Raw genomic sequence first — 25,048 nt, 5'->3', positions numbered from 1 at the left:
AGTTTGAGGGAGTGGACTATGAAGAAAATTTCTCACCTGTTGTCATGTTAAAGTCTATACGGATTCTCCTGTCCATAGTCACATATTATGACTATGAGATATGGAAAATGGATATTAAGACTGCATTTTTGAATGGTAATCTTGAGGATACCATCTACATGGTTCAACCAGAAGGATTCATTGAACAAGATCAAGAGCAAAAGGTTTGCAAGCTTAATCGGTCCATTTATGGACTGAAACAAGCATCTAGATCTTGGAATATAAGATTTGATACTGCAATCAAATCTTATGGCTTTGATCAGAATTTTGATGAGCCTTATATTTACAAGAAAATCATCAACAACTCAGTAACTTTCCTTGTGCTGTATGTGGATGATATCCTACTCATTGGAAATGATGTAGGTTTTCTGTCTGACAGTAAAAAATGGCTAGCCGCCCAATTCCAAATGAAAGATTTGGGAGAGCCGCAGTTTATTCTAGGGATCCAGATCATAAGGGATCGTCAGAACAAAAGGTTGGTTTTGTCTCAGACATCGTACATTGACAAGATACTTGTCAGATATTCGATGTAGAACTCTAAGAAGGGTTTATTACCTTTCAGGCATGGAATTGTTTTGTCTAAGAAATAATCTCCTAAGACACCTCGAGAGGTTGAGGAAATGAGACAGATTCCCTATGCATCGGCTGTTGGTAGCCTTATGTATGCAATGTAGTATGACGAAGCATTAAGCAAAGATGTGTTGCAGACTCCACTATGGAAATCGAATATGTAGCTGCTAAAGAGACTATTTGGCTTAAGAAGTTCCGTACTGATTTGGAAGTTGTTCCAAATATATCTTTGCCGATCACACTTTATTGTGATAACAATGGTGCTGTGGCAAATTCTAAGGAACCTCAGAGTCACCAAAGAGGCAAGTACACAGAACAGAAATATCATTTGATCCAAGAGATTGTGCATCGCGGTGATTTGATTGTCACGAAGATCGCAATCGTATCGGAGCACAACATTGCTGATCCGTTTACAAAGGCTCTCACGGCTACAGTGTTCGAGAGTCATCTAAAGAGTCTGGGTCTACGGGATATGCGGCACCTTGTTTAGGGCAAGTGGGAGATGTTACTGGGGTATAGTGTATGTCCTAGTTTAATGTATTTTTGTACTATCTTTGTATTGTACATTAGTCTCCATAGGCTTTAAGACAAGTGGGAGATTGTTGGGAATGGTGTCCTAAATCTCCTTATAGTCTCGTAGTTTTAAACTCTGTATAAACATATTGTTATTAATTAAATAAGTGTTATTATAAGCATTTACTCAATCCAATAAACTAAGATCCGAGGTTATTTTATATAAATTTAAACAAGTATGTAAAGACATACAGGTGGATCTTGTTTAAATTAATAACCTAAATGGTCTGTAGTAGATGGATAAGGTTGGGTACCTTATCCTGGTGACACTACGAATACGACCTGTTTTGTAGCTGTTACAAGTGTTGTAAAGTACTACAAATGATCTGATCCTGATCATTCATGTGGAGACATACGAGCGAAGGTACCCTATACAAAGATTTTATATAAGACCGGATCACGAAATGACTAGTCTCTTTATATAACATAATAGATAATAGAGACTTACATTTCACTATGATGACCAAAAGTGACATGACTTGAATTCTGAGTGAGTTGGGAACTCCTAGTCATGAAGACAATCCTTTGATGTGTAAGGGATAGAATGGCCATATTGTAACTCAACAAGCCTAACATATTGAGGATTTGTCTGATAGGAGAGGTGGGAACTCAATTTTACAAGACGAAATTCACTCCTTCCTCGATGCAAGGGTAAGTAGATAAATTTCTCCCTTAAGAGCTGATTCCAGGTCTTAAACATAGTGGCCACACCCTCTCTTGGGAAGAGAGGGCTCAGTTATAGTGGGACTATGACTTATTGTTCATTAGAGGAATCAGTGGTACTTAAGGAGTTAGATGTAACTACAGGGGCAAAACGATAAATTGGCCCAGTTGTACTTACGAGCAATTTGTGAAGGGTCATCACACTGTTGATTGGTTATATCCAATGGACACAAATATATCTGTAGTGCAAAGAGTGTAGCTGTCGGTCTTTAGTTGAGTGCTCGACAGTTAACAGATGGTGGATATCGTGATTAAAAAGTTTAGTCATTTATTCACGTACTATTGGAGCTTTAAGCTACAGGTCCATAAGGTCCCCTTGGTAGCTCAATGGATTCAAGTTGAGAATCAATTTTTGGGTTAGATTGAAATGTTCAAATTAACAACAGAGAATATGATTATATATGGTATAATTAAATTAATTCAATTATATATGATATCATTGATATGATGTATTTGATACATTATTATTTGATTGGAGGAATTAATATAAATATTATTTATGTTAAATGCCATAAAAATAGAAAAAGAACTATGGTTTATATATTGCATATGATGCAATATTAAAATTATAGGTTATAAATATAATATGATAAGTTAGTTATTGTATTTATTTATAATTTATTAATTATATGATAATTAATATTTCTTTTTCTCAATAACCGACTTGAGGGGGTGGTTATTCACGATTTTATGGTAACTGTGAGATAAAAAGGAAAAATAGTTTTTCAAATCATTAAGTCGAAATGTCTCACAGAATTAACTATCGAGTAAAAGGAGTTTTACTACACGATAGTTTTATAGAGCCTAAACAATCGAGCGTCGAGTTACTATACGATAGTACTCGTTTCTGTGCCATCAAGTATCAAGTCTATACGATAGACTTCTTCCTTTATACGATTGTTCATTGCATACTCGATCGTCTACTCAATCGTTTATCTCATCCTTCCCTCTATCCAAAATCATACAAAGCTTATAGCTCCTGAATTCTCACACCGAGAATACCAAGGTAGTCTTGTGGTGGTGTCGAGTTCTGTTTGAGGATCGGGGATCGAGTTTTACTCACTAGTGATCAAGGATCTTCCAGTTGATTGTTGCGTTCGTGCAGTTTGGACGCGTTGGTGACCAATCGAGGGAAATACGTGAAGAAAGATTTCTTCGAAGGTATTGTCACTCGATCCTTTGTATTTAATTTAAGAAGCATGTTGTAATTTAGTCTTTAATGCATAATCTGTTTGGAATGATTTTAAATGTTTGAGTTCTTTCATAATGGAGTTTGGAACGATCTGCTTTCGCTCACTGGTTCTCTAGATTTAGAGTTCCTTTAAAAATAGCATCACTACAAGAAGGAATTGAGGAACTAAAAAATGGATAAGAAGAGATTAAGAAGGACATGCATGAAAAACATAAGGAGATTCTTGATATATTGGGCCACATAAAAGAAGCCATCAGTGATCAACTTCCATAAAAAGGAAAAGGTAGTGAAAAGCAATCTCAAGAATTTTTTGAGAAGAACAAAACGCCATAATCTAGTTTGGAACTTTTAGATGCAAGTTTGGAACTTATAGATGTTGGAGGCAAAAAGTTAATTTATTTTTTTGTATAAAGAAGTACAATAACATAAATGGTATATGCATGCAGACTGAAGCTAAAACGGCTAAGGAGAATGAGGCTCAAGAATAGGGTGCTCAAGAAATTGAGGACAAAGAGGCTAAAGAGAATGACCAGTAGAAACAATTGCAAGATTAAGAGAAAGATCTTGAAGATGAAAAGAAAGATCAGAATAAAAAAAGGATAAAGATAAAAAAGAGGAAGAGAACGTAGATAAAGAACATATGACCAAAAAGAAGGTAAGTATTGGTCGATTGATGTTTTTAAGTGTAGGATTAACCTGCTATCAATGATATCTGACATCACTGATAACATACTATCATTGATAGCATCTATCGGTGATAGTATAAATGATGGGAAGCTTTATTTACTTTACTGATAACATATTCATAGATGTCATGTTATTTTTTATTCTGTGATTTTAGGTTGTTAAAAAGGCTCTTAAAAAGAGTCCAAAAAAATATATAGACCAAAGATTGCAATTGAAAATATAGAGGAGCTTACTATGGAGAAGAGACTAAAAAGACGAGCAAAACCAACAAAGAAAATTTTAGAGAATGCAAAAAATCTATTAAAAAAAAAAAAAGACAAAATGAAGGTCACGACAAACATGTCTCCCAAGGTGTCTTCCAAAGTGTCTCTAAGCAAAGCTACAAGACATTCTCCAAGGTGGAAGGATGATGCTCCAATCTTTGATATCACAATGTCAAAACTTTGATTCTTATTTCTTTGACAACAGATAGATTTTTGTTTTTGTGACAATGATTGCTATTTTTGTGACAATAGATAGACTTTGCTTCTTATTCCTTTGACAATAGATTGACTTTATGTTTATGATTTTCTAGGAAATTAGATTGTTATTTTGCAAGATATTTTTAATTTCAAAATGCATATGATCTTCCAGAAATGAGATTGATACAGTTACAACTTTCAATTTATTTCAGTGTTCTTCAACAGGTTGTTCGGTTGTTCAAAATTTAAACACAACTACATAGCTTCTATCATTGATAGCATGGTAGATTGTTATTTTGCAAGATATTTTTAATTTCAAAATGCATATGAATCTTCCAGAAATGAGATTGATATAGTTACAACTTTCAATTTATTTCAGTGTTCTTCAACAGGTTGTTCGGTTGTTCAAACTTTAAATACAACTACATAGCTTCTATCACTGATAGCATGGTATCAACAATAGACATGCTATCAATGATAGAAGCTATCACTGATAGCTTTTCTTTATCACTAATGCCAAAATGATTATCTTTTAGTATAGTTACTTTTGTTGAAATAATTTCTTGGTAAGAGAATACTTTTATTTCATTTAGATATTCAGATAGTTAAAGTGGATGAAATAAATTCTTCACTTCAAAAGTTAAACACTTGAGATGAGTGATAGAAGATATCAGTGACAACATGATATCAATGATAGAAGCTATCACTGATAGCTTGATTTCAATGACAGAAGCTATCACTGATATATATCAGTATAGAGAAATATCACAAGTTTCTTTCTTTCATGTGGCTAGAGCAAGATAAAAGCATCATATTGGCTAAAGAATATAGACATATCAACAACAAAGTCTGTTTCACTAGCTATCATTGATAAATTGACAAAACATAAGTAAGAAAATAAGTCGTCTCACTATATAATGCATAAATTGATGATAAACATCATTAACAAGTTGTCTCACTATCTAATAGATAAATTGATGATAAACATCAGTAACAAGCCATCTAACTATCATTGATAAATTGATGACAAACATCAGTAACAAAATAAGCTTCTTCATCAAGAAACTGGCGAAAATTTGCATCTCCTACAATTATGGCCACGCCGATGGCATTGACCGTAGTTTGAGCTACTTTTCTTCAACAATTGACAATAGTCTCGTAGTTTGTAAACTTTGAACACATTGTTACGAATAAAATAAGAGTTTTTTTATTTGCATTTACTCATATCTAATAAACAAAGATTTATGGTTATTGTATGTAAACTTAAGTATGTATATGAGATATACTAGTGGATCATGCCTTAGAAATAACCTAAAAGGTCTGTAGTATAAGGATTAAGAAGGGATACCTTATCCTGGTGACACTAGGATACGACCTATTTTGTAGAGGTTTACAAGTGTTGTGAACTACTACATATGGTCTGATCCTGACCATTCATGTGGAGACATGCGAGTGGAGGTGTCCTATACAAAGAGCTTGTATAAGACCGGACAATGAGATGATTAGTCTCTTTATATAACGCCATTAATACTTGAGACTTACATCTCACCTAAACGACTATTGGTGATATGACCTTAATCCTGAGTGTTTTGGGAACTCCTGCCTTTGAGGGCAGTCCTTTGATTAGTATGGGTGAGAGTGGCCAGATTGCCAACTCAACAAGCATACGTTTTTAGGGATTTGTCTGATTGGGGAGCTGGGAACTCAATTACATAAGACAAAATTCACTCCTTCCTCGAAGCAGGGGTAAGTAGATAAATTGCTCTCTTAAGGACTGATTTCGGGTCTTGAACATAGTGGCCACATCGAAGAGAGGACTCAGTCATAGTAGGACTATGACTTATGTTCATTAAAAGAATCAATGGTACTTAAGGAGTTAAATGTAACTATAGGGGCAAAACGATCTGTAGTGAGGAGAGTGCAGTTGTTGGTCGTTAGCGGAGTGTCTAACAGTTAACGGATGGTAGATCCCGTGACTAAAGAGTTTAGTCAGTTATTCACGTACTGTGGAGCTTCAAGCTACAGATCCATAAGGCCCCCTTAGTAGCTCAATGGATTCAAGTTGAGAATCAAATAGAGGATTAATGTAAATATGATTTACATTAAGTACCATAAAAATAGAAAAAGAACTATGGTTTATATGTTTCATGAGATGAAATATTAAAACCATAGGTTATAAATATAATATGATAAGTTGGTTATCATATTTATTTATAATAATATTAATTATTTGATAATTAAATCTTTTTCTCTAATAACCAATTAAGTGAGAGGTTATTGGTAGTTTTATGGTAACTGTGAGATAAAAGGAAAAATGTTTTCATAATTTTAGAGAGTTACTTAATTCGGAAAGCTACTCATGGAGAAGGCTATCAAGTGAAAATGTTTCACTATGCGATAGCTTTAGAGAGACTAAACGATCGTGAAGTTTGACTATACGATAGTTCATCAACTGATCGTAGCTAAACGATCACGTGGCATTGTCTATACGATAGGCTACCATTTACTACACGATCGAGCACATCTTCTATATGATAGACGCTTCCTATCTCCCGCTTGCTCGATATTCTACTCGATCTTTGTCCTCCAGTCTCTTCCTTAAGCCAAGTTCATACAGAGCCCACAACTCCTGGATTCTCACACCGAGAATACCAAGGTAACCATTGTGGTGGTGTTCTCACTCAGCTCGATTGTGTTCGATGAGCTTTTGGCTGTTCGTGTTGATTATGTGGTTTCTTTGTTGGTCATGTTGTGCACCGGTCGTTGCGTTCGTGTTGCTGTTTTGTGGAAGCTTGTAGATTGATCAAGGGAGTTTGAAGAACATTTCTTCAAAAGTATGCATACTTTATCCCTTGACACTCTTAGTAAGCATGCTGTAATTTCTTGTTGTGCATGACCTATTTGTTTCCGTTCTTGTATTGTAATTGTTGATGTTCAATTTCGAATTGAATTTGGATCGATCCTTTCGCTGCTCATGGAAATCCTCATGCTCAATTTTCTTCAATTGGTATCAGAGCTAGGTTGTTCTGATATTCCAAATTTCACTTCTGTTTTGAACTTCTTTTACAGTCATGGTGGGTTTTAAGGTTTCTACTTTGCGTTTAAGTGTTAAATGCATTTTTGGATGGATGTTGATGAATGTTTACAAGTTAATTGCCTCTGTTTAAAGCTTTCTTAAAGTTTATAAAGTGTTAATTTGTAAGGACCCCTGCGTCCTTAGGCATAATTAACATGCAATTAAGTCTGTAATTCAAAGTGTTTGAGTTTGTTGAGTTGTCTGTGATGAAGTTTTGAAGCATGGAGATGCGTTTCTCGTCGAGGAAGAAGACCAAAGGTTGGTCCAAAAGTGTAGCCTCAGGTAAATGATTGTTGGGATATGACTAAACGATCGTATAGAAAAGTTCTACGCGATGTGTAGTATTTACTAAACGATCGGGTAAAGCGTTTACTCTATCGCGTAGCGTTGGTTGCTCAATCGCGTGGACGCTGGAGGTAAACGATTTCGTAGAGAACATTTGATGCTCATCGTTTAATAAAAGGCGCGCGCATTAAATGATCATGTAGTTAGCATGCTTTATCGCATAGTCATTGACTACACAATCACCCATTATGTGATACCTCACACTTGTCAGCGGTCGTTTAGACGATTGTGCTTCACCGTATCGTTGTCGTTTAGATGATCGTTTAAGGCTTGCATTGTACGTTGCGTACTACGCGATCATGTACCTTCATGCTTCATCGCATAATCAAAGGTATACAATCATTGCTAAACGATCGTTTAGCTCAGGAAGCATTAGAAAACGATTGAGGAAAGCGTTTACTTTCTCGTGTAGGCGATCACATGGAGTTGATACACGATCAAGGAGACGCGTTTCTTCGCCCGGACGGTTCAAGACCCGGTTTGCATGTTTGGACTGGAGACTCTTTGCTACTAGTAATAATTAGCTTTGTTTTTTAGGATTTGAGCTAATTATCTCGGTTCATCAACTTTTATTTAATATACATGAGATGTATGTTTTATATATGCTATAGTTTATGACATATAGATTTAAAACCCATCTTAGGTTATGAAATTATTCATGCATCATATATTATAAGTGTTATAATATTGTACTAGCATGATGAAATTACAAGAGAGCATGCACATGCATCATGAAATATAAGAGTTATATTTATGCATGCAGTAAGCATATTCATGCATCATCTTTATATTATAAGAGTTATAGTATAAGGGTTAATGGAAGCACGTTTGCTTGGTTCATTGCTTGGTGTATAAGTGTTATATAAAAGTAGTAATGAATGAACAATGGATGAAGCATGACACTTAGGCTTGTTTGTAAAAGTTATGAGTGCCTTGTATGTGTTTGCTTCGCATTGTGGATGGTTTTGGTTGTTTATGTTATAAGCGTTATAATGGAAATTAGAACTAAAATCAATCAGAAAGAGTTGCTTGCGAACTTAGGCGAACTCATGTTTCAAAAGGGTTTTAAAATTGGATTGAGATAGACCTAAGTCTAAGGTTCTAATGGGATTAGTAACCTAAGTTTAACCTTTTTAAATCAGTTTAATAGGATTAAATTGATTGGCATAAAAGATTAAAATTATATTAAATCTATCTATAAGGGACCTTTTATCTAAGGCGGGTTTTGTCTAGGCTGGGGTACTTGAGCTAAGCCTACCTGGAAAAGTAAATTAGATAGATTTGCTATAAGCATGCGACAGTTGATCAAAGACTTCGTTAAAGAGTTTAATGAATGATGATCAAAAGTTGTTAAACTTTCCAAGGTAAAAGTTACTCTTGGGCAAACTTAAAAAGTCACTTAGTTAAAATTCTTAGCCATGTTTTTTCTCAGTAAACTAAACCCCAGGTTATAAAATACTCAGTGGGAGGAAGAGATATATATGATATGTCAATGATTCCATTCATGTTTCTCTCTGACTGTTCATGGCGTGAGATTCATGTTTGGCCTCGTAGTGCCCTGAGAGCATCCCCCGTCTGATGGTGTTTGCATGAGTCAATATTAAGATGGACAGAGAGAGTATTTATAATAAGTGGGTGAAGGGTGTGTTCAACATGTCCTATGGTCTCCTTCATTGGTTCACACCATAAGATCATTCTTGCATTCCCTCGTGGTGCCGTGGGAGCGTCCCCCTTCGGATCGATTTTGTGCAGTTGATCAATATCAAGGTGAACTCCAGAAATGGATAGGATCACTTTAGTTTTTGCCCAAATTGGGTTTTTTCCCTTCGGATTGGCTTCTTGGGGCGAAACTCTAGGGCCTAAAATGTCGGGTCACACTTACGAGAAATTGTGAAGTAAGTTAATGATTTCTTGACCAATCAATGATGGCTAGTCGTTATAGGAGCAAAAGTTGTTATGATATTAATGGCTAGTTGAGAATGTCTTAATTCAAAGGAGGGATAAATTGACCACCCTTCGGCGCTTTTGTCCTAAACCTTTGAAGCGTCATTGCAAAACTAGATGTCACACGGGGTTCATTTCAGTTTTGCTAAACAGTATTGGATGTTATATGTTTTTCAACGAGTATTTTCTTAAAAGCTAATGTAGGTCAATGTGTTTCTTTTTCAGCAATATATTTGTTTATCCGTTAAATGTCTCTAGTTTGACCAATTTCATATAGTGGAAAGAGTCCGTTAAAACATATTTTGTGGTAAACGACCTAGAATTTGTCATGGATGAGGAGTGTCCTCAAGTCCCGACCCTTGATGCACCACAAGATGTTCGTATGGATGAAGGCTAATTCATTAGCTCAACTTCATATATTGGCTAGCATACTTGATGCGTTGGCCAAAAGGGTTGAGAACATGGTCATTGCACGAGAGATCATGGACTCGTTGCAAGAATTGTTTGAACGTCAATTTTCAATTTTCGAGCATGAAGGGATGGATGACAAAATCAGTAATGTCAATTCCCAAGATAATCTCCAGTTAGTGAAAACAAGTGTTGCTAGCTCTGATGAAGTTCATCGATGAGAAGTGTTCTCTGAAATGGAACTTGGAGCTTGTTTAGGTTCTAATACTTTTCTCATTACTCTCTAAAAGAGGAGTAAGATTAAAGACAGTAAATATGATTTATTGGTCTTGGAGATGTGTTTTGTAGAGAATGATGATTCTTCTTGGATACTTGATTCACGTACTATTAATCACGTCAGTTCTTCCTACCAAGGATTTAGTTCCTGACAAACGTTGCCACAGGGAGAGATGAATCTTCGAGTAGGTACTGGTGACGTTGTTGCAGCTGTTTTTGTGGGTAGGCTGAAGTTATTTTTTGACAAAAAATATTATCTATTACTGGATAATGTTTTTTTAGTTCCTCATATCAAGAGGAACTTAATCTCGGTTTCCTGTCTCATTGAATAAGGCTATACCGTCTTCTTTTCTGAGAATAAAGTGTTTATTTTCAAGAATGGTATAGAGATTGGTTTTGGTTCAATAGAAAATAACTTGTATGTACTAAGGCCGTTAGTCATAAAAGCCTTGCTTAATACTGAAATGTTCAGTACGGCGATAACAACTAAAAGACCAAAGGTTTCTCCTAAGGAAAACACCCATCTTTGGCATCTAAAGTTAGGTCACATCAACCTTAATAGGATTGAGCAGTTGATGAAATGTGGACTTCTAAAGAGTTTAGAAGAAAACTCCTTGCTGGTTTGTGAGTCATGCTTTGAAGGCAATATGACCAAACGACCTTTTACTAGAAAAGATTATAGAGCCAAGGAAACCTTAGAGCTTGTACATTCAGACCTCTGTGGTCCGATGAGTGTTAGGGCTCGAGGTAGGTATGAATATTTCATCTCTTTCATAGATGATTATTCAAGGTTCGAGTATCTCTACCTAATGCAACGTAAGTCTGAAGCCCTTGACAAGTTCAAGGAGTATCAGGCTGAAGTTGAAAACTTGTTAGGTAAGAAGATAAAAAACACTATGATCTGATCATGGTGGACAGTATATGGACCTCTAATTCCAGAACTATAAGATAGAACATGGAATTACGTCCCAACTCTCGGCCCTAGGTACACCTCAGCAGAATGGTGTATCAGAAAGTAGAAACAAAACCTTGTTGGACATGGTTCGGTCTATGATGAGTTATGCTCATCTTCCAGACTCGTTTTGGGGATTTGCAGTTGAGATTGCATGTTACATTTTGAATAACGTTCCCTCGAAAAGTGTTTCTGAGACACCTTTTGAGCTGTGGAGAGGTCGTAAAGGTAGTTTATGCCACTTCAGGATTTGGGGATGTCCAACCCACGTGCTTGTGGCTAACTGTATTTATAAGGCATCAAAAGTGAAAGGCGACTTCTCTCTCTTGGTTGTACAGATGGGACAGCTTTAATTCCTGACTGATGTGCCAGATAGTTGTCACCGATAAAGCTGGATGTACTTTGTGACCGTTATCGGCTGTCAACTTAATTTGGATCCGACTGCTGTCAGCTTTCTGTCCCATCGATCTTAATGGTCCTTTCGTCCAGATGCGTCCACCATGTTGTGGTGATTCTTCTTAGGTGGATGTTTGCGAGCACGATCAACGCAAAGTCTTGCGGTGAAGTTGCGCTCGACCGATGTATTCCTATGATCGTATTCTTTGCATCGTGTTAACACTTTATTTGCACAAAAATATAGAGATCAACTGCCCTAATGCGTTGGATGCATGCAACCGTAATATTGTAAAATTTATGCTTAATGGACGTAATTTAGCATATTCTATCAACGTAAGTCAACATTGTTTAAGAACTTAGCACTATGATAACGTGCATTTCTGCCCATTATCTCCTTTACAAACAACCGCAAATGTAAAAGAATTAAATCAATCCAAGGCTAACATCCACGAAAACATCCATTAATCCGCACATCCACGAAAATTTAACAATTAAACAGAGCAGACATGCACCCACCAAGAATGTATATGTATGTTGTTGCAACAATGAAATTAGAATATCATAACCTGGCTTTGATACCAATTGAAGGATCTTTTAACGAAGAGCATCCATGAGCGCGTTTAGATCTTTCCGATTTCACCATGACCAAAATACAACATATACATTCTAATAAACAGTTATGCAAAAAATACACTAATTAAAGGCATGCTTCGAACAATAAAGAATAAGAGAAAGAGTTTTCATACCAGTTGAAGACCCTCTTCAAGTTTGGAATTCTGACGAAGTGGAAGACCCCTACGCGATATCTATCGCCCAGCAAACAAGTCGTCTATAGCAGCACAAACTATCACGAACTAGTGAACAACAGTGGGGACGACACCGCCAAAATGGAGCCCTTGGTATTCTTAGAATGAGAACCCAAAGTGTGGTCTTTGGTGAGTTTGGTAGAGGTAGGAGGAAGAACAAATCGTGTAGACGATAAACAAGTGGGAGAGAAAAGGAAGCTATCGTTTAGCTAAATGCTTATAGTTTAGAAGAAGCTATACGATCGTGTAGGTTTTACCAAGCGATCGTTTAGTAAAAGGTGGACGATCGTTTAGAAAAACACAGCACACTATGCGATCGTTTAGGAAAGCTAAACGATCTTTTAAGGACTAGTGTGCGATCGTTTAGGTGCGAGGTGTGCGACCATTTAGGCACTGAGCGACTATCGTATAGGCTCTCGATTATGCAATCGTTTACGTTTCTACACCGATGCCAATGTTTTTTCAAAATTTTGTAAAATGAAACTAATTTTCATTCTATTCTTCGGTTACCATAACCAAAGCGCCTGCTCCCACTAATGCACGTCTGAGAAAAATTTTAGGTCAATTATCATATAATTAACCAATTTAATAATTAAAGAATATAATCATATTATATTCTTACTCTATAGTATGATATCACATATCTACTATAGTAATTTCTCCTCTACTTGATATAAATCATATTTATATCTAAATTCCTCCAAAATAATGTATCTCATACATTTAGTCAATTATTTCATATATAATTAACCAATCCAATTATATCATATATAATCGAACTCCCTCTTGTCAATTTGAACATTTCAAATTAATCCAAATACCGATTCTCGACTTTACCCAAACTACCCAGGGGACCTAATGGACCTGTGGCTCGAAACTCCAACAATACGTGAATAGCTGACCAAACTCTTTAGCCACGAGATCCACTATCCGTTAACTGTCAGGCATTCCACTAAAGACAAACAGCTGAACTCTTCTTACCACAGATATATTTCTGTGTCCATCGGATATAACCAATCATGAGTACGATGACCCTTCACAGATGCTCGTAAGTACATCTGGGCTAATTTTCCATTTTACCCCTGTAGTTACATCTCACTCCTTAAGTACCACTGATTCCTCTAATGAACAATACAACATAGTCCAACTATGTGTGAACACCTCTCGGGCTAAGAGAAGGTTTGTGGCACCACATCGTTCAAGCCTTGGAATCAGCCCTTAAGGGAGCTATCTATCTACTTACTTCTTTATCGATGAATGAGTGAATTCCATCTTGTGTAGTTGAGTTCCCAGCTCCCAAATCAGATGAAACCCCAAAATGGTAGGTTTGAATCGGCGACCTAGCCACTCGTACCCATACAAATCAAAGGACCGCCTTCAATGGCAGGAGTTTCCAACTCACTCAGGATTGAGGTCATGTTACCTATGGTCATTCTAGTGAAGTGAAGTCTCTGTCATTAACGGTTTTATATAACGAGACGTTAACACTTCGTGGTCAAGTCTTATACAAACTCTTTGTATAGGATACCCTCACTCGCATGTCCCCAACATGAATGATCAGGATCAGACCATATGTGACAAGTCACAACACTTGTGACCATTCCACAAAGCATGCCGGCATCCGTAGCGTTACCAGGATAAGGTTTCTCTCCTATATCCATGTACTACAGACCATTTTGGTTATCTCTCAAGACATAATACATTTGTATGTCACCACATACATGCTTAAGTTACATACAAATAACTAAATATTTTATGTTTATTGGTTTGTGGTAAAGCAAATAAAACACATAACTGAGCATAAAACAATATGTGAAGTAAATATCATATATTATACAACACAAACGTTCATACAAACTGTTTACAAACTATAGGACACGAGACTTTAGGGCATCAACCCCAACAAATGGAACCGACCATGCCTCATGCCATTGAAGTCCACTAAAGCCGTTGATACTTGAGACTTATCCCATGTTATTCGTTCTTACCCCAGTATTAGGTTTATAACCTATGCACTCAGGATTATGTCTACCTCATGGTGAACTACTATAGATGGTCTTATCCTAACCGATCATGTGGAGACATGCGAGGGGGGGTGTCCTATACAAAGAGTTTGTATAAGTCCAGACCACAAGATGATTAGTCTCTTTATATAATGCCGTTGATACTTGAGACTTACATCTCATCTAAATGACCATAGGTGGCATGACCTTAATCCTGAGTGTTTTGGGAACTCCAGCCTTTGAGGGCGGTTCTTTGATTAGTATGGGTGAGAGTGGCCAGATTGCCAACTCAACAAGCCTACATTTTTAAGGATTTTCCTGATTGGGGAGCTAGGAACTCATTTATACAAGACAGAATTCACTCATTCCCCGAAGCAGAAGTAAGTAGATAAAATACTCTCTTAAGGACTGATTCCGGGTCTTGAACATAGTGGTCACATCCTCTCTTCGGAAGAGAGGACTCAATCATAGTAGGATTATGACTTATGTTCATTAGAAGAATCAGTGGTACTTAAGGAGTTACATGTAACTATAGGGGCAAAGCAATAAATTGGCCCAACTGTACTTACGAGCGATCTGTGATGGGTTATCGCACTGTTGATTGGTTGATATGGACACAAAAATATATTTGTAGTGATGAGAGTGCAACTATCAGTCTTTAGTGGAATGCTCGGCAATTAACGGATGGTAGATCCCGTGACTAAAGAGTTTAGTAAGTTATTCACGTACAATTGGAGCTTCAAGCTATAGGTCCATAAGGTCCCCTTGGTAGCTTAATGGATTCAAGTTGAGAATCAGTTCTTAGAGTTAGTTTGAAGTGTTCAAATTAACAAGAGAAAGTTCAATTATATATGATATAATTCGTGTAAGGTATGAGATACATCAAGTAGAGAATTAATGTAAATATGATTTACATTAAGTACCATAAAAATAGAAAAAGAACTATGGTTTATATGTTTTATGAGATAAAATATTAAAACCATAGGTTATAAATATAATATGATAAGTTAGTTATTATATTTCTTTATAATAATATTAATTATTTGATAATTAAATATTTTTCTCTATACCAATTGAGTGGAAGGTTATTGGTAGTTTTATGGTAACTGTGAGATAAAAGGAAAAATATTTTCTTAATTTTAAAGAGTTACTCAATTCGAAAAGTTACTCACAGAGAAGGCTATCAAGTGAAAATGTTTCACTAAGCGATAGCTTTAGAGAGACTAAACGATCTGGGGTTTGACTATACAATAGTACATCAGTTGATCGTAGCTAAACGATCGCGTGACATTGTCTATACGATAGGCTGCCATTTATTACACGATCGGGCACATCGTCTATACGATAGACGCTTCCTATCTCCCACTTACGCGATCGTCTACACGATCATTGTCCTCTAGTCTCTTCTTTAAGCCATGTTCATACAGAGCTCACAACTCTTGGATTCTCACATCGAGAATACCAAGGTAACCATAATGGTGTTGTCCTCACTCAAATCGATTGTGTTTGAGGAGCTTTTGGTTGTTCGTGTTGTTCGTGTGGTGTTCGTTGTTGATCATGCTTTGTACCAGTCGTTGCGTTCGTGTTGCTGTGTTGTGGACGTTTGTAGATTGATCGAGGGAGTTTTAAGAATGTTTGTTCAAAGGTATGCATACTCTATCCCTTGACACTCTTAGTAAGCGTGCTGTAATTTCTTCCTATGCATGACCTATTTGTTTATGTTCTTGTACTATAATTGTTGATGTTCAATTTCGAATGGAATTTGGAACGATCCTTCTACTGCTCATGGAAATCCTCATGCTCGATTTTCTTCAATCTTCTACTGGCTAATTCTATATTGAAGCTTCTTGACTGATTGTGTTGCTCTCACAACTTAGACTCTGTCGAACGGTCTTCATGGATAATGTTGATTGACCTTTTTCATAAAACCAATTTTGAAGTATTTCTCTAATGGAATCAAGTAACGATGCAACAGAAAACTCTCTAGGCTCTTTCAAAATATTATTCAAGCACTTTGAAATATTTGTAGTCATCATATTATACCTTCTTCTTCTAGAATGTGCACGTGTCCACTTCTCAAAACCAACTTTATTGAGATATTCTCGAATAGTAGGATATATTAGTTCCATCCATTTCATATAAAACTCAAAACTATTAGTTGTATAAGCTTTTGCACGACTATAATATATGTCATCAATTAAAGAATTCTTATAAGTAAACTTCATATTTTGCAAAAGGTGTCCTAGACAAACACAATACTTAATAGTTGGAAAAACATTCATAACACCTTTTGGAATGCTAAAATGTCGATTGAAGATAATGACTAATCCTTCTCGTTCACAAAAACTTTTCTTTAGATTCTAAAAAAACCATCTCCATGATACATCATTTTCAAAGTCAACAATAGTAAAACTAAGAGGAAAAATCTAATTATTATCGTCAATTGTTGAAGCCATCAAAAGAGTCCCAACATATTTACATTTCAAGAACGTGTCATCAACCGATATATTAGGTATACTATTGGGTTTTACGTCCTAAAGCTCGTAGTTTGTAAAAGATAAACATATTCTATAGTCAATAAACTTATTATTGATTCTATAAATTGCATACGTAAAAATCTAAATCCAATAAACTAAGATCCATGGCTATTATATGTATATTTGAACTTTTGTAGAGACATAGAGATGGATCAAGTTCGAGTAAATAGCTAAAATAATCTCTAGTACATGATTAAGGTTGGGTACCTTATTCTAGTAACATTATTGGATGTGACCTACTTTGTAGTTGTTACAAAGAGTTGTAAAGATATTACAAACAAAGTGATCCAGATTCGTTCATGTATTGACATGAGGAGTGGGGGCATCCTATGAAATGAGTTTGCATAAGATCGGACCAAGAAATAAGTCACTCTTACTTTATAACGTTGTTTACTGTATAAGACTGACTATTTCATTTAGATGACCTAGATAACTCGATCTTAATCCTGAGCTAACTATGAACTCCTGTTTATTCGAGATTATCCTTAGATTTACATAGGTGAGGGTTAGCTCAACAGCGCTGGCTCAACAAGCCTCCAATTTCAGGGGTGAGACCGAGTAAATAGCTGGGGACATAGGGTGCAAGACGGAATTCATGCCTACACATTTTAGAAATAAGAGAAAGGTTGTTCTCTTAAATACTGAATCCAGGTTTTGAACAAGGGGCCCCACCCTCTCACTAGGTTGAGAGAGATCTAGTTTAGTGACTGAATCACAAACCAATTGTTCAATGGAGGATCAGTAGGAACTTAAGGAACAAGACATAATTTCGGGGTAAAATAGACATTGACCCAGCTGTCATTACGAACAATATTTGAAGGGTCGACTTACTAATTATGGTTAAATCATGTGGACATAATGTATATACAGTAAGGGGAGTGTAACTATGGGCTTTAGTGGAATGACTCATTAGTTAACTAATGGGGATTAATTTGATGCAAAGAGTTTAGCCAATTAATCTCGAATCGTTGGAACCCATGATCTGTAGGTCCGTGAAGTCCCCTACTAGGTTGTAAATGGATCAACCTTAGAGTAGCGTGATAAGTTTATTTGAGACGTTCAAATTAGAATTAAACGAAATAGGAGAATTAATTAATATTTAAATATGATTTAAATATTAAATTTATGAAGGTGGATTTGTGTAAATTCAATTTAATATTTGATATTAAATTATTAGAATTAATTAAATTGTTTAAATAATTATTTATTAATTTTATTAGAAAATCAATTTATGAAATTAATTTTGTAAAATTAATAATATTTTCATTTTTTGAAATCAAATCGATTTTTGAAATCATTTGGTAAAATTGAAAAGTTTGAAAAAAAAAACACAAAATGGAATTATGGATTTTTTCATTAACACCTTCAATTCGCTCACACTAAACCCACTTAAGTGTGGCTTCAATAACTCTAAGCATGAGTTGCATCTTATGCAGTCATCTTCTTTGCATGAAAGTCCTGCAATAAATAGAGAATATTGGAGTTGAATTGAGGCATGCATCAATAGAGTTTTTTGCTGAAAAAATTCGAGTTGAAGAGGTTGTTCTTCAAGTGGGTTGTTGCAATGAGTTCTTCTCCAAGTTCCCTTTCATTCAAGCTTATCTTGAGTCCCACAACTCAATATAAAGCTCCAAAAGAATAGTGAGGAAGATCTTGAGGTGGTTTACAACGAGATTTGGAGAAGTTTTACAGCTGAGAATCGAGATTCAAGAAGTTCTACAAAGGTATTACATGAAATCCTCTTGTTATTGTATGAGCATACTTTATTCATAACTAAAATTAATGAATTAGAATGCTTATTGATCCTTGTTGCTTCTGCTGCATGCTGATATACTCCTTCATATACAATGCTTCTAACCCTCAATTGATGCTCCAATAGCCATATAACAATACTTAAAATGCCCATTTATGTCGACTTCATAGGCAGTGAATGTACCTAAAATAAGATAAACATGAAAATAAACAAGTAAGCTAGATTACAAAAGGTATATAATTGATTGATGCCTATCGGTGATAGCTTCTATCACTGGTTGGAGTCTATCACCAATAGCTTCCATCATTTTTATGTTATTAGTGATGGAAGCTATCAGTGACGGACTCCTACCAGTAATAGAAACTATCACTGATAGATCATACAACCCATTAATAAGTTGGAAACAAGAAAATAAATCTGGATTCATTTCTTTTAACTTTATCAAAGACTTTGGAATCAAAACATATGATTCACATGCATCGCCTTTCAAAGACTTCATTATTTTCTCTTTTGCCCTCCATATTTTACAGTAGTTAATATTTACTCCAAATTCCTTACGACTTTATTTACAATATCAATAGGAGGTGAGGTATGAGAAGAACTAAATCTAAAATCATTTTTCAAACATTCAGCTATTCAGGACGAGGAAGCTTGCCTATGAGAAGTTTGAATAATTTTTGTAGAACAATCATGAATATCAATTAACTTCCTAAGCATCCACAAAACACTGCGCTTATAAATGGGATGCCCCCACATACCATTGATAACCATCTTGAACACATTGAAACACAATTTCTCTTGAGTTTGACGTTATAGTCTTAAATTCAAAATTCTTCTTGACTTCTATCAAGTAAAAACAATTTGATAAAATCTTTTTTACTAGCAAACACATTCTTTTCTTTCAAACCACAAGCAATATGTATATCCACAATCACTTGAAAATCGCCATCATCAATTATAAGCATAGAAGAAAGAACAACAGACAAATAATTCTTAACTCCACTAGAAGTTCCACTAGAAACAACATTAGAAGATACTTCCAAACATGAACTAGTGACATGAGCAACCAAAGGATGTCTTGCATTGCGTTCCTTAACTAAAGCAAAAAACCAAGCTACATCCTTATATTCACGAATTTGAACCACATTTTGAACTTCATTCATAACAAAATCTAATAAAGTTGAAAGTTTTATAAAAGAAGTAGATGCATTCAAACAAATCTCCTTCACTATTAAACCCATAAAATCTTCAAAAACCATTATATCATCTACTAAAACTCTAGTAGATTTGCAATTCACATAACAGTGTTTTTCATTCAATATTCCACTATGAAAAACAACTATTGGAATAACCATGTTTTAAAATTCCCGAAAGTAAAAGAAAAACTCTTGAATAACAATATCAATAGGTTCTAATATCTATCAAAAGCAAATATAAACCTATCACTATCATTGATAACAGTCACATATATTCTATCAGTGATAATCACTATCAATGATAGCCAACTGATATCTTCAATTGATGACAAAATCTTCTAAACACGAAGTTAATACAGTGAAAGTTGCAAAAAAAAAAAAAATCATAAATGACAAACGAAAAGACAAGGTAGCCGTAATATCAAATCTAAAAATATCAAACATCAAAATAGATATGTTTCTAGAAATATGATACAATTTAAAAGAAAATATCAAAGAAAAGAGTCAAGAACGCAAACCTCAAAATAATTAAAGAAAAGAGTGAAGAATGCAAGCCCTAACTTAATTAATTGATCAAAACTCAAAATATCAAAGAAAAACTGAACAACACAATGCAGAAAACAAAACTGAATGAAAGCACAACAAACTCCCTTCACAATTCATTCTATTCCCAATGAACTAAAGAAATCATTAGGTTATTGAGAAAAAAGAGATAAAAAAGAGAGTAAATGCACTGAAAAAAATCGAAAAACAAAACAAAAAACAAAATCGAAAGAAAATAACGCTCAAAGAAAAATAACTCACAATTGAAGATGCAATAGAGATAACGAAGACGAACGCGTGAATTGGAGTTGGCCATACTATCATGGAAAATAGCTTCACGATTTCAAATTCGTCGATCATTTGCATACTTGAAACGAAGACACGACCATGAAAAAAAAGAAATTGGAAATGTAAAAAAGGAAAATTAATAAATGAAAAGAGAGGATAAATTTTGAATTTTTAAAGAACTAATGCCTTGACCGGTCAACCTTTGCTATATTAGCAAATATTTCAAAGGTGGAATATAGGATAAGTTTTTTTCCCATGTTTGTATTATTTGATACAAATTTCCTAAATAAATATGTTAGTTTAGCTTTATTTATAATATTTTAATTTTTCTATTAACAAATCAGAATTCAAAATTACTATAATAGCAACTTTTTTAGCTTTTTTAATAAAGATCTAACTTAACAAACAGTAAAATCATTTTAATGCAAGTTTTTCTTTTTTGGAAATTCAAATGTGAAAGTGTTGCCTTTTCTTTTAATAATTATTATTATTTTCAGTGTTTTCCATTAAGGAAATAAAAAAGGTTTGACCGCCAAGCCAACGCCCCGCCGTGGGAAGGAGAGGAATGTCTCATCGTTTTTCTTTTAATTCTATTTTTCGCTTCTCAGACAGAATTTCGTGGATAGATTATTCTAAGATTATGTTAAATAATCGATTGATAAAAAGAAATTAATAAATTAGATTTAATTATGTATCATCTAACAATTATAAAAAATTTGATTTTTTAATAGATATATAAAAAGACAGAGTGTTGGAGAAAAATAATAGTTGTGGAAAATATAACCGATTAATTTTTTTTATTTTTTCAATTTTCGAATTTTAATTACAAAACTACCCAAAGGGTATAATAGAAATTACCCTCATTTTCTTAATTTTACAACACTCGGTTTATATCTGTATGTCTTTATATATTTGTTACATTTTGTGATTACATTCCATAAGTTTATGGTATATTAACTAATATAAGAGATACATTGTTGTTTCATTCCATGTAAACTGCAAAATTTCTTCAAAATTGACACTTTGTGAATAGCTAAAATATTTTTATTTCTTATAATCTATGTTGTTTTAATCTGTTAAGAAGGTTTCCTATAATGAAGCTATTCATCATTATGTTAACTTTGTGGGGGAGGGATTTTCATTTCGGGGACTTGGTGGGATTTCATGAGATTATAATATTTTATTATCAAATTTTGTCTATAAAGGATTTTTTTAGTAAAATTGCAAGATAAAAGGATCAGACTTTCAATTTTTAGAGATGTGCCATGTCAATTACGACTCACTAGAGGTGTTCAAAAAACCAGACCCGATCAACCCAACCCAACCCGTTCGATTTGGGATGGGTTATGAATTCTTTTGGGTTGTGTTGAGTTCAAATAAATGTAAATTTTATGGGTTCGGTTGATTCATGTGTCATCTAAAATAACTCAGACCAACCTGAACTTATTATTAAGTTTAAAATGTACAACTCTTAAAAATAGATTTTTTTTTTTTTTACTTTGAAAAAAGATTATACATTATATAAATTAATCTTAATTCATATATAAAAATAGTTAAATTGAATTTTTATTTTACTTATAAAAAAATTTAAATAAATGATCTAGAGTAACCCGAACCAACCCAACCTAAATATTTCTAGTTGGGTTGATTCATTTTTTCAATTAAAATTATTTAAGTTGAAAAAATTTAGATCCAAGGTCATTTAAATTTCTATATATGCAACTTCAGACAGACAATAGTGCTAATATTTGAAAAGGATAAGTGTAGCAGAAAAATTGGAGTTTTATAAAAGATAATAATAATGTTGAAATTAGACCAAAGAAAAATGGAAAAGGAAACAAGGCTGTGACATCATCCAACATTTTGAACGGCTAAAGCAGCTCTCCCATGCAGTTTTGTTTTAGAGCTTCTCTTCCGAACAGACTCTGCAGCAACTTTGTGTTCTGTTCTCCAAACCAATCCCTCCTCGGTAGTTCACTTTTCACACTCAACTCGGACCCATCCACTCATTCCAACCCCGAGTCAACTCACCCTCAACAAACAAACACTGGGCTTCCTTCCATTTCATGAATGGCTACCCATTCTCACCAATTCACATATCCATCATCGCCCACGCCTTCTAATATCCATTTCCAATTCTTTCCCCTTCTATTTCTCCATTCCCATTTTTCCCTTTTCTTCTTCTTCTTCCTCTTTCTCCTTCCCCTTTTCTTCCCTTTTGCGTTTCAGAAAATCCGCCAGACCTTCAAGAACCGCCTCCGCATACTCGCCCTTCATTAGCTCTTCCTCAATCTCTGCCGGTGATACTTTCGTATCTCCGATCAACTTTTCTATTTCTCCGTACATACCGTGCTTAGTCGCTTCCCCACCCAGGTAATTCGACGCCAACACTTTGAACCCTTGTGGGCTACAATACGACATGTTTATATGCACATCCATCCGACCCGGCCGCAGCAATGCAGGATCCAATCTCTCCTTGTGGTTCGTAGTAAATATTATTATCCTTTCGTCTCCACAACTTGACCACAATCCGTCGATGAAATTGAGCAACCCCGACAACGTAATCTGCAAATCATATTCAAATTCAAAATCAAATTCTCAATTTTCGATTCAGAATTCAGAAATTTCAATTATGGCACCAAAAAGAAAAATCGAACACTGACCTTGCTATCAAATCGATTGTAAGATCCCACACTCTGACGATTCTCTATATCCACGCTGCAATCTATATCCTCAATCACCAAAATCGATCGATTTGTGGTGGATAACAAATTTCTCTTTAGATTAACATTGTTCTGAACGTTGGAGAGATCCAAATCGTAAATGTCAAACCGAAGGTAATTAGCGATGGCCGCAATTAAGCTTGATTTTCCCGTACCAGGAGGGCCATACAACAAATATCCCCTCTTCCAAGCCTTACCCACCCTTCTATAGAACTCTTTCCTTCTAACAAACCTATCCAAATCGTCGATTACCATCGCTTCAGGTCAGGGTCCATGGCCAGTGTATCAAACGTCGACGGATGGTCCAGATTTACCGAACCCCAATTTCCACGACGCATTTCCTCACAATCACGAACACATTCCTGGCTAAAGATCCTCACAGTTTTATTCTCCTCTTTAACCTCCTTGGCTCTCCTCAACACATAAGGCAAATAGAAATCAACAACTCTGTCCCTGAATTTCTTGGGGAACAAAAGCTCAAAGTGGCGTTTCTCTGTGTTACCAACCCTATTGTGTTCATCTGCGGAACAGACCAATCGCCATTGGAGGCGAACGTTTTCGAAGTAATCGGTGATTTCTTGGTCCTTATAGATGGAAAGCGTGACATTCTTCTGGCGGGGGGTTTTGTTGACCTTGAGAGTGTCCATCGAAGGGCCTATTCTCGTACGGAGATAAATCTCGGCGGCCTGGAAGACTTCGTTCAAGGTGATCTCGGAATTCTCCTCGATGATAAACTTGGTCTGAGAAGAAACAGAGCCGAAGAAGTAGACGAAAATTGAAGAGAGGAAGGAGATGAATTTGGCGGGGAGGAGTTCGTTGGTGACAGAACGGAAGAGCATCATGGTGGTGGCGAACGAGGCGTGGACGGAGAAGACGGCGGAGACGGACTGGGGAACGGCCATTTCCTTGAGATTGATCATGTTGGGCGGCGGCAAGAAATGGGAGATGATAAAGCAAGGGGAATTGTATTTATATTTATAAAGGAGATTGGGCATGCCTTTGCCTTGGGCTACAAGAATGATGACGTGGAATTACTAGAGTAGAGATTGCTTAATTTCTATGTTTTTTTTTTTTTGAGAGAATATTTCATTTTTCTGATTTGGCTAAAAAAATGGCAAGTTTGCATTGATTTTCCTTCGTTTGAATATTTAATTTACATTCAAATTTAGGAAAAAAAAATTGTGTAACTATTTTCACCGGATTTTTCTCATTCAAGTTTACAACACTCTCAATTTTTAAAATTTAATTTCAAAATTGTTCAAATCGAAATTAATGAAGGAAACTACCATTAGATTTAATGAAAAAAAATTCCCACATCAATTATTTTAGACTTCCACACTCTGATATTATTTAAAGTAAATGATTATAGGTTAAATTGAATAAAACTCCATTGTTATAGTGTTTGCGTTTCCTCCACATAGGCACACATATGGTTGAAAAATGATCCTACAACATTATTACAATTAATGTTAATAATTAATACGATAATATCCCGAATTTAAAAAAAAAGTAAGTTAATTATCTAAAATTATTGAGTTTAAATTTTCTTTTCATTTA

General features: G+C 35.1%; 1 protein-coding gene across 1 annotated transcript; it reads right to left on the bottom strand.

The window, feature by feature from the left end:
• Positions 1 to 22,538: 22,538 nt before the first annotated feature.
• LOC120074298 (AAA-ATPase At2g18193-like) lies at positions 22,539 to 24,483 on the bottom strand. The gene is given in 3 exon segments (XM_090312309.1): positions 22,539 to 23,333; positions 23,432 to 23,748; positions 23,751 to 24,483. Coding segments are annotated over 3 exon segments (1,395 nt in total). The 5' UTR covers positions 24,412 to 24,483; the 3' UTR covers positions 22,539 to 22,916.
• Positions 24,484 to 25,048: the final 565 nt, after the last annotated feature.

The sequence above is a fragment of the Benincasa hispida genome, chromosome 3 (genome assembly GCF_027475165.1).
Source record: "Benincasa hispida cultivar pf3 chromosome 3, pf3_genome.v1.1, whole genome shotgun sequence".
NCBI lineage: Eukaryota > Viridiplantae > Streptophyta > Magnoliopsida > Cucurbitales > Cucurbitaceae > Benincasa > Benincasa hispida.
This window is presented reverse-complemented; position numbering and strand designations above follow the sequence as displayed.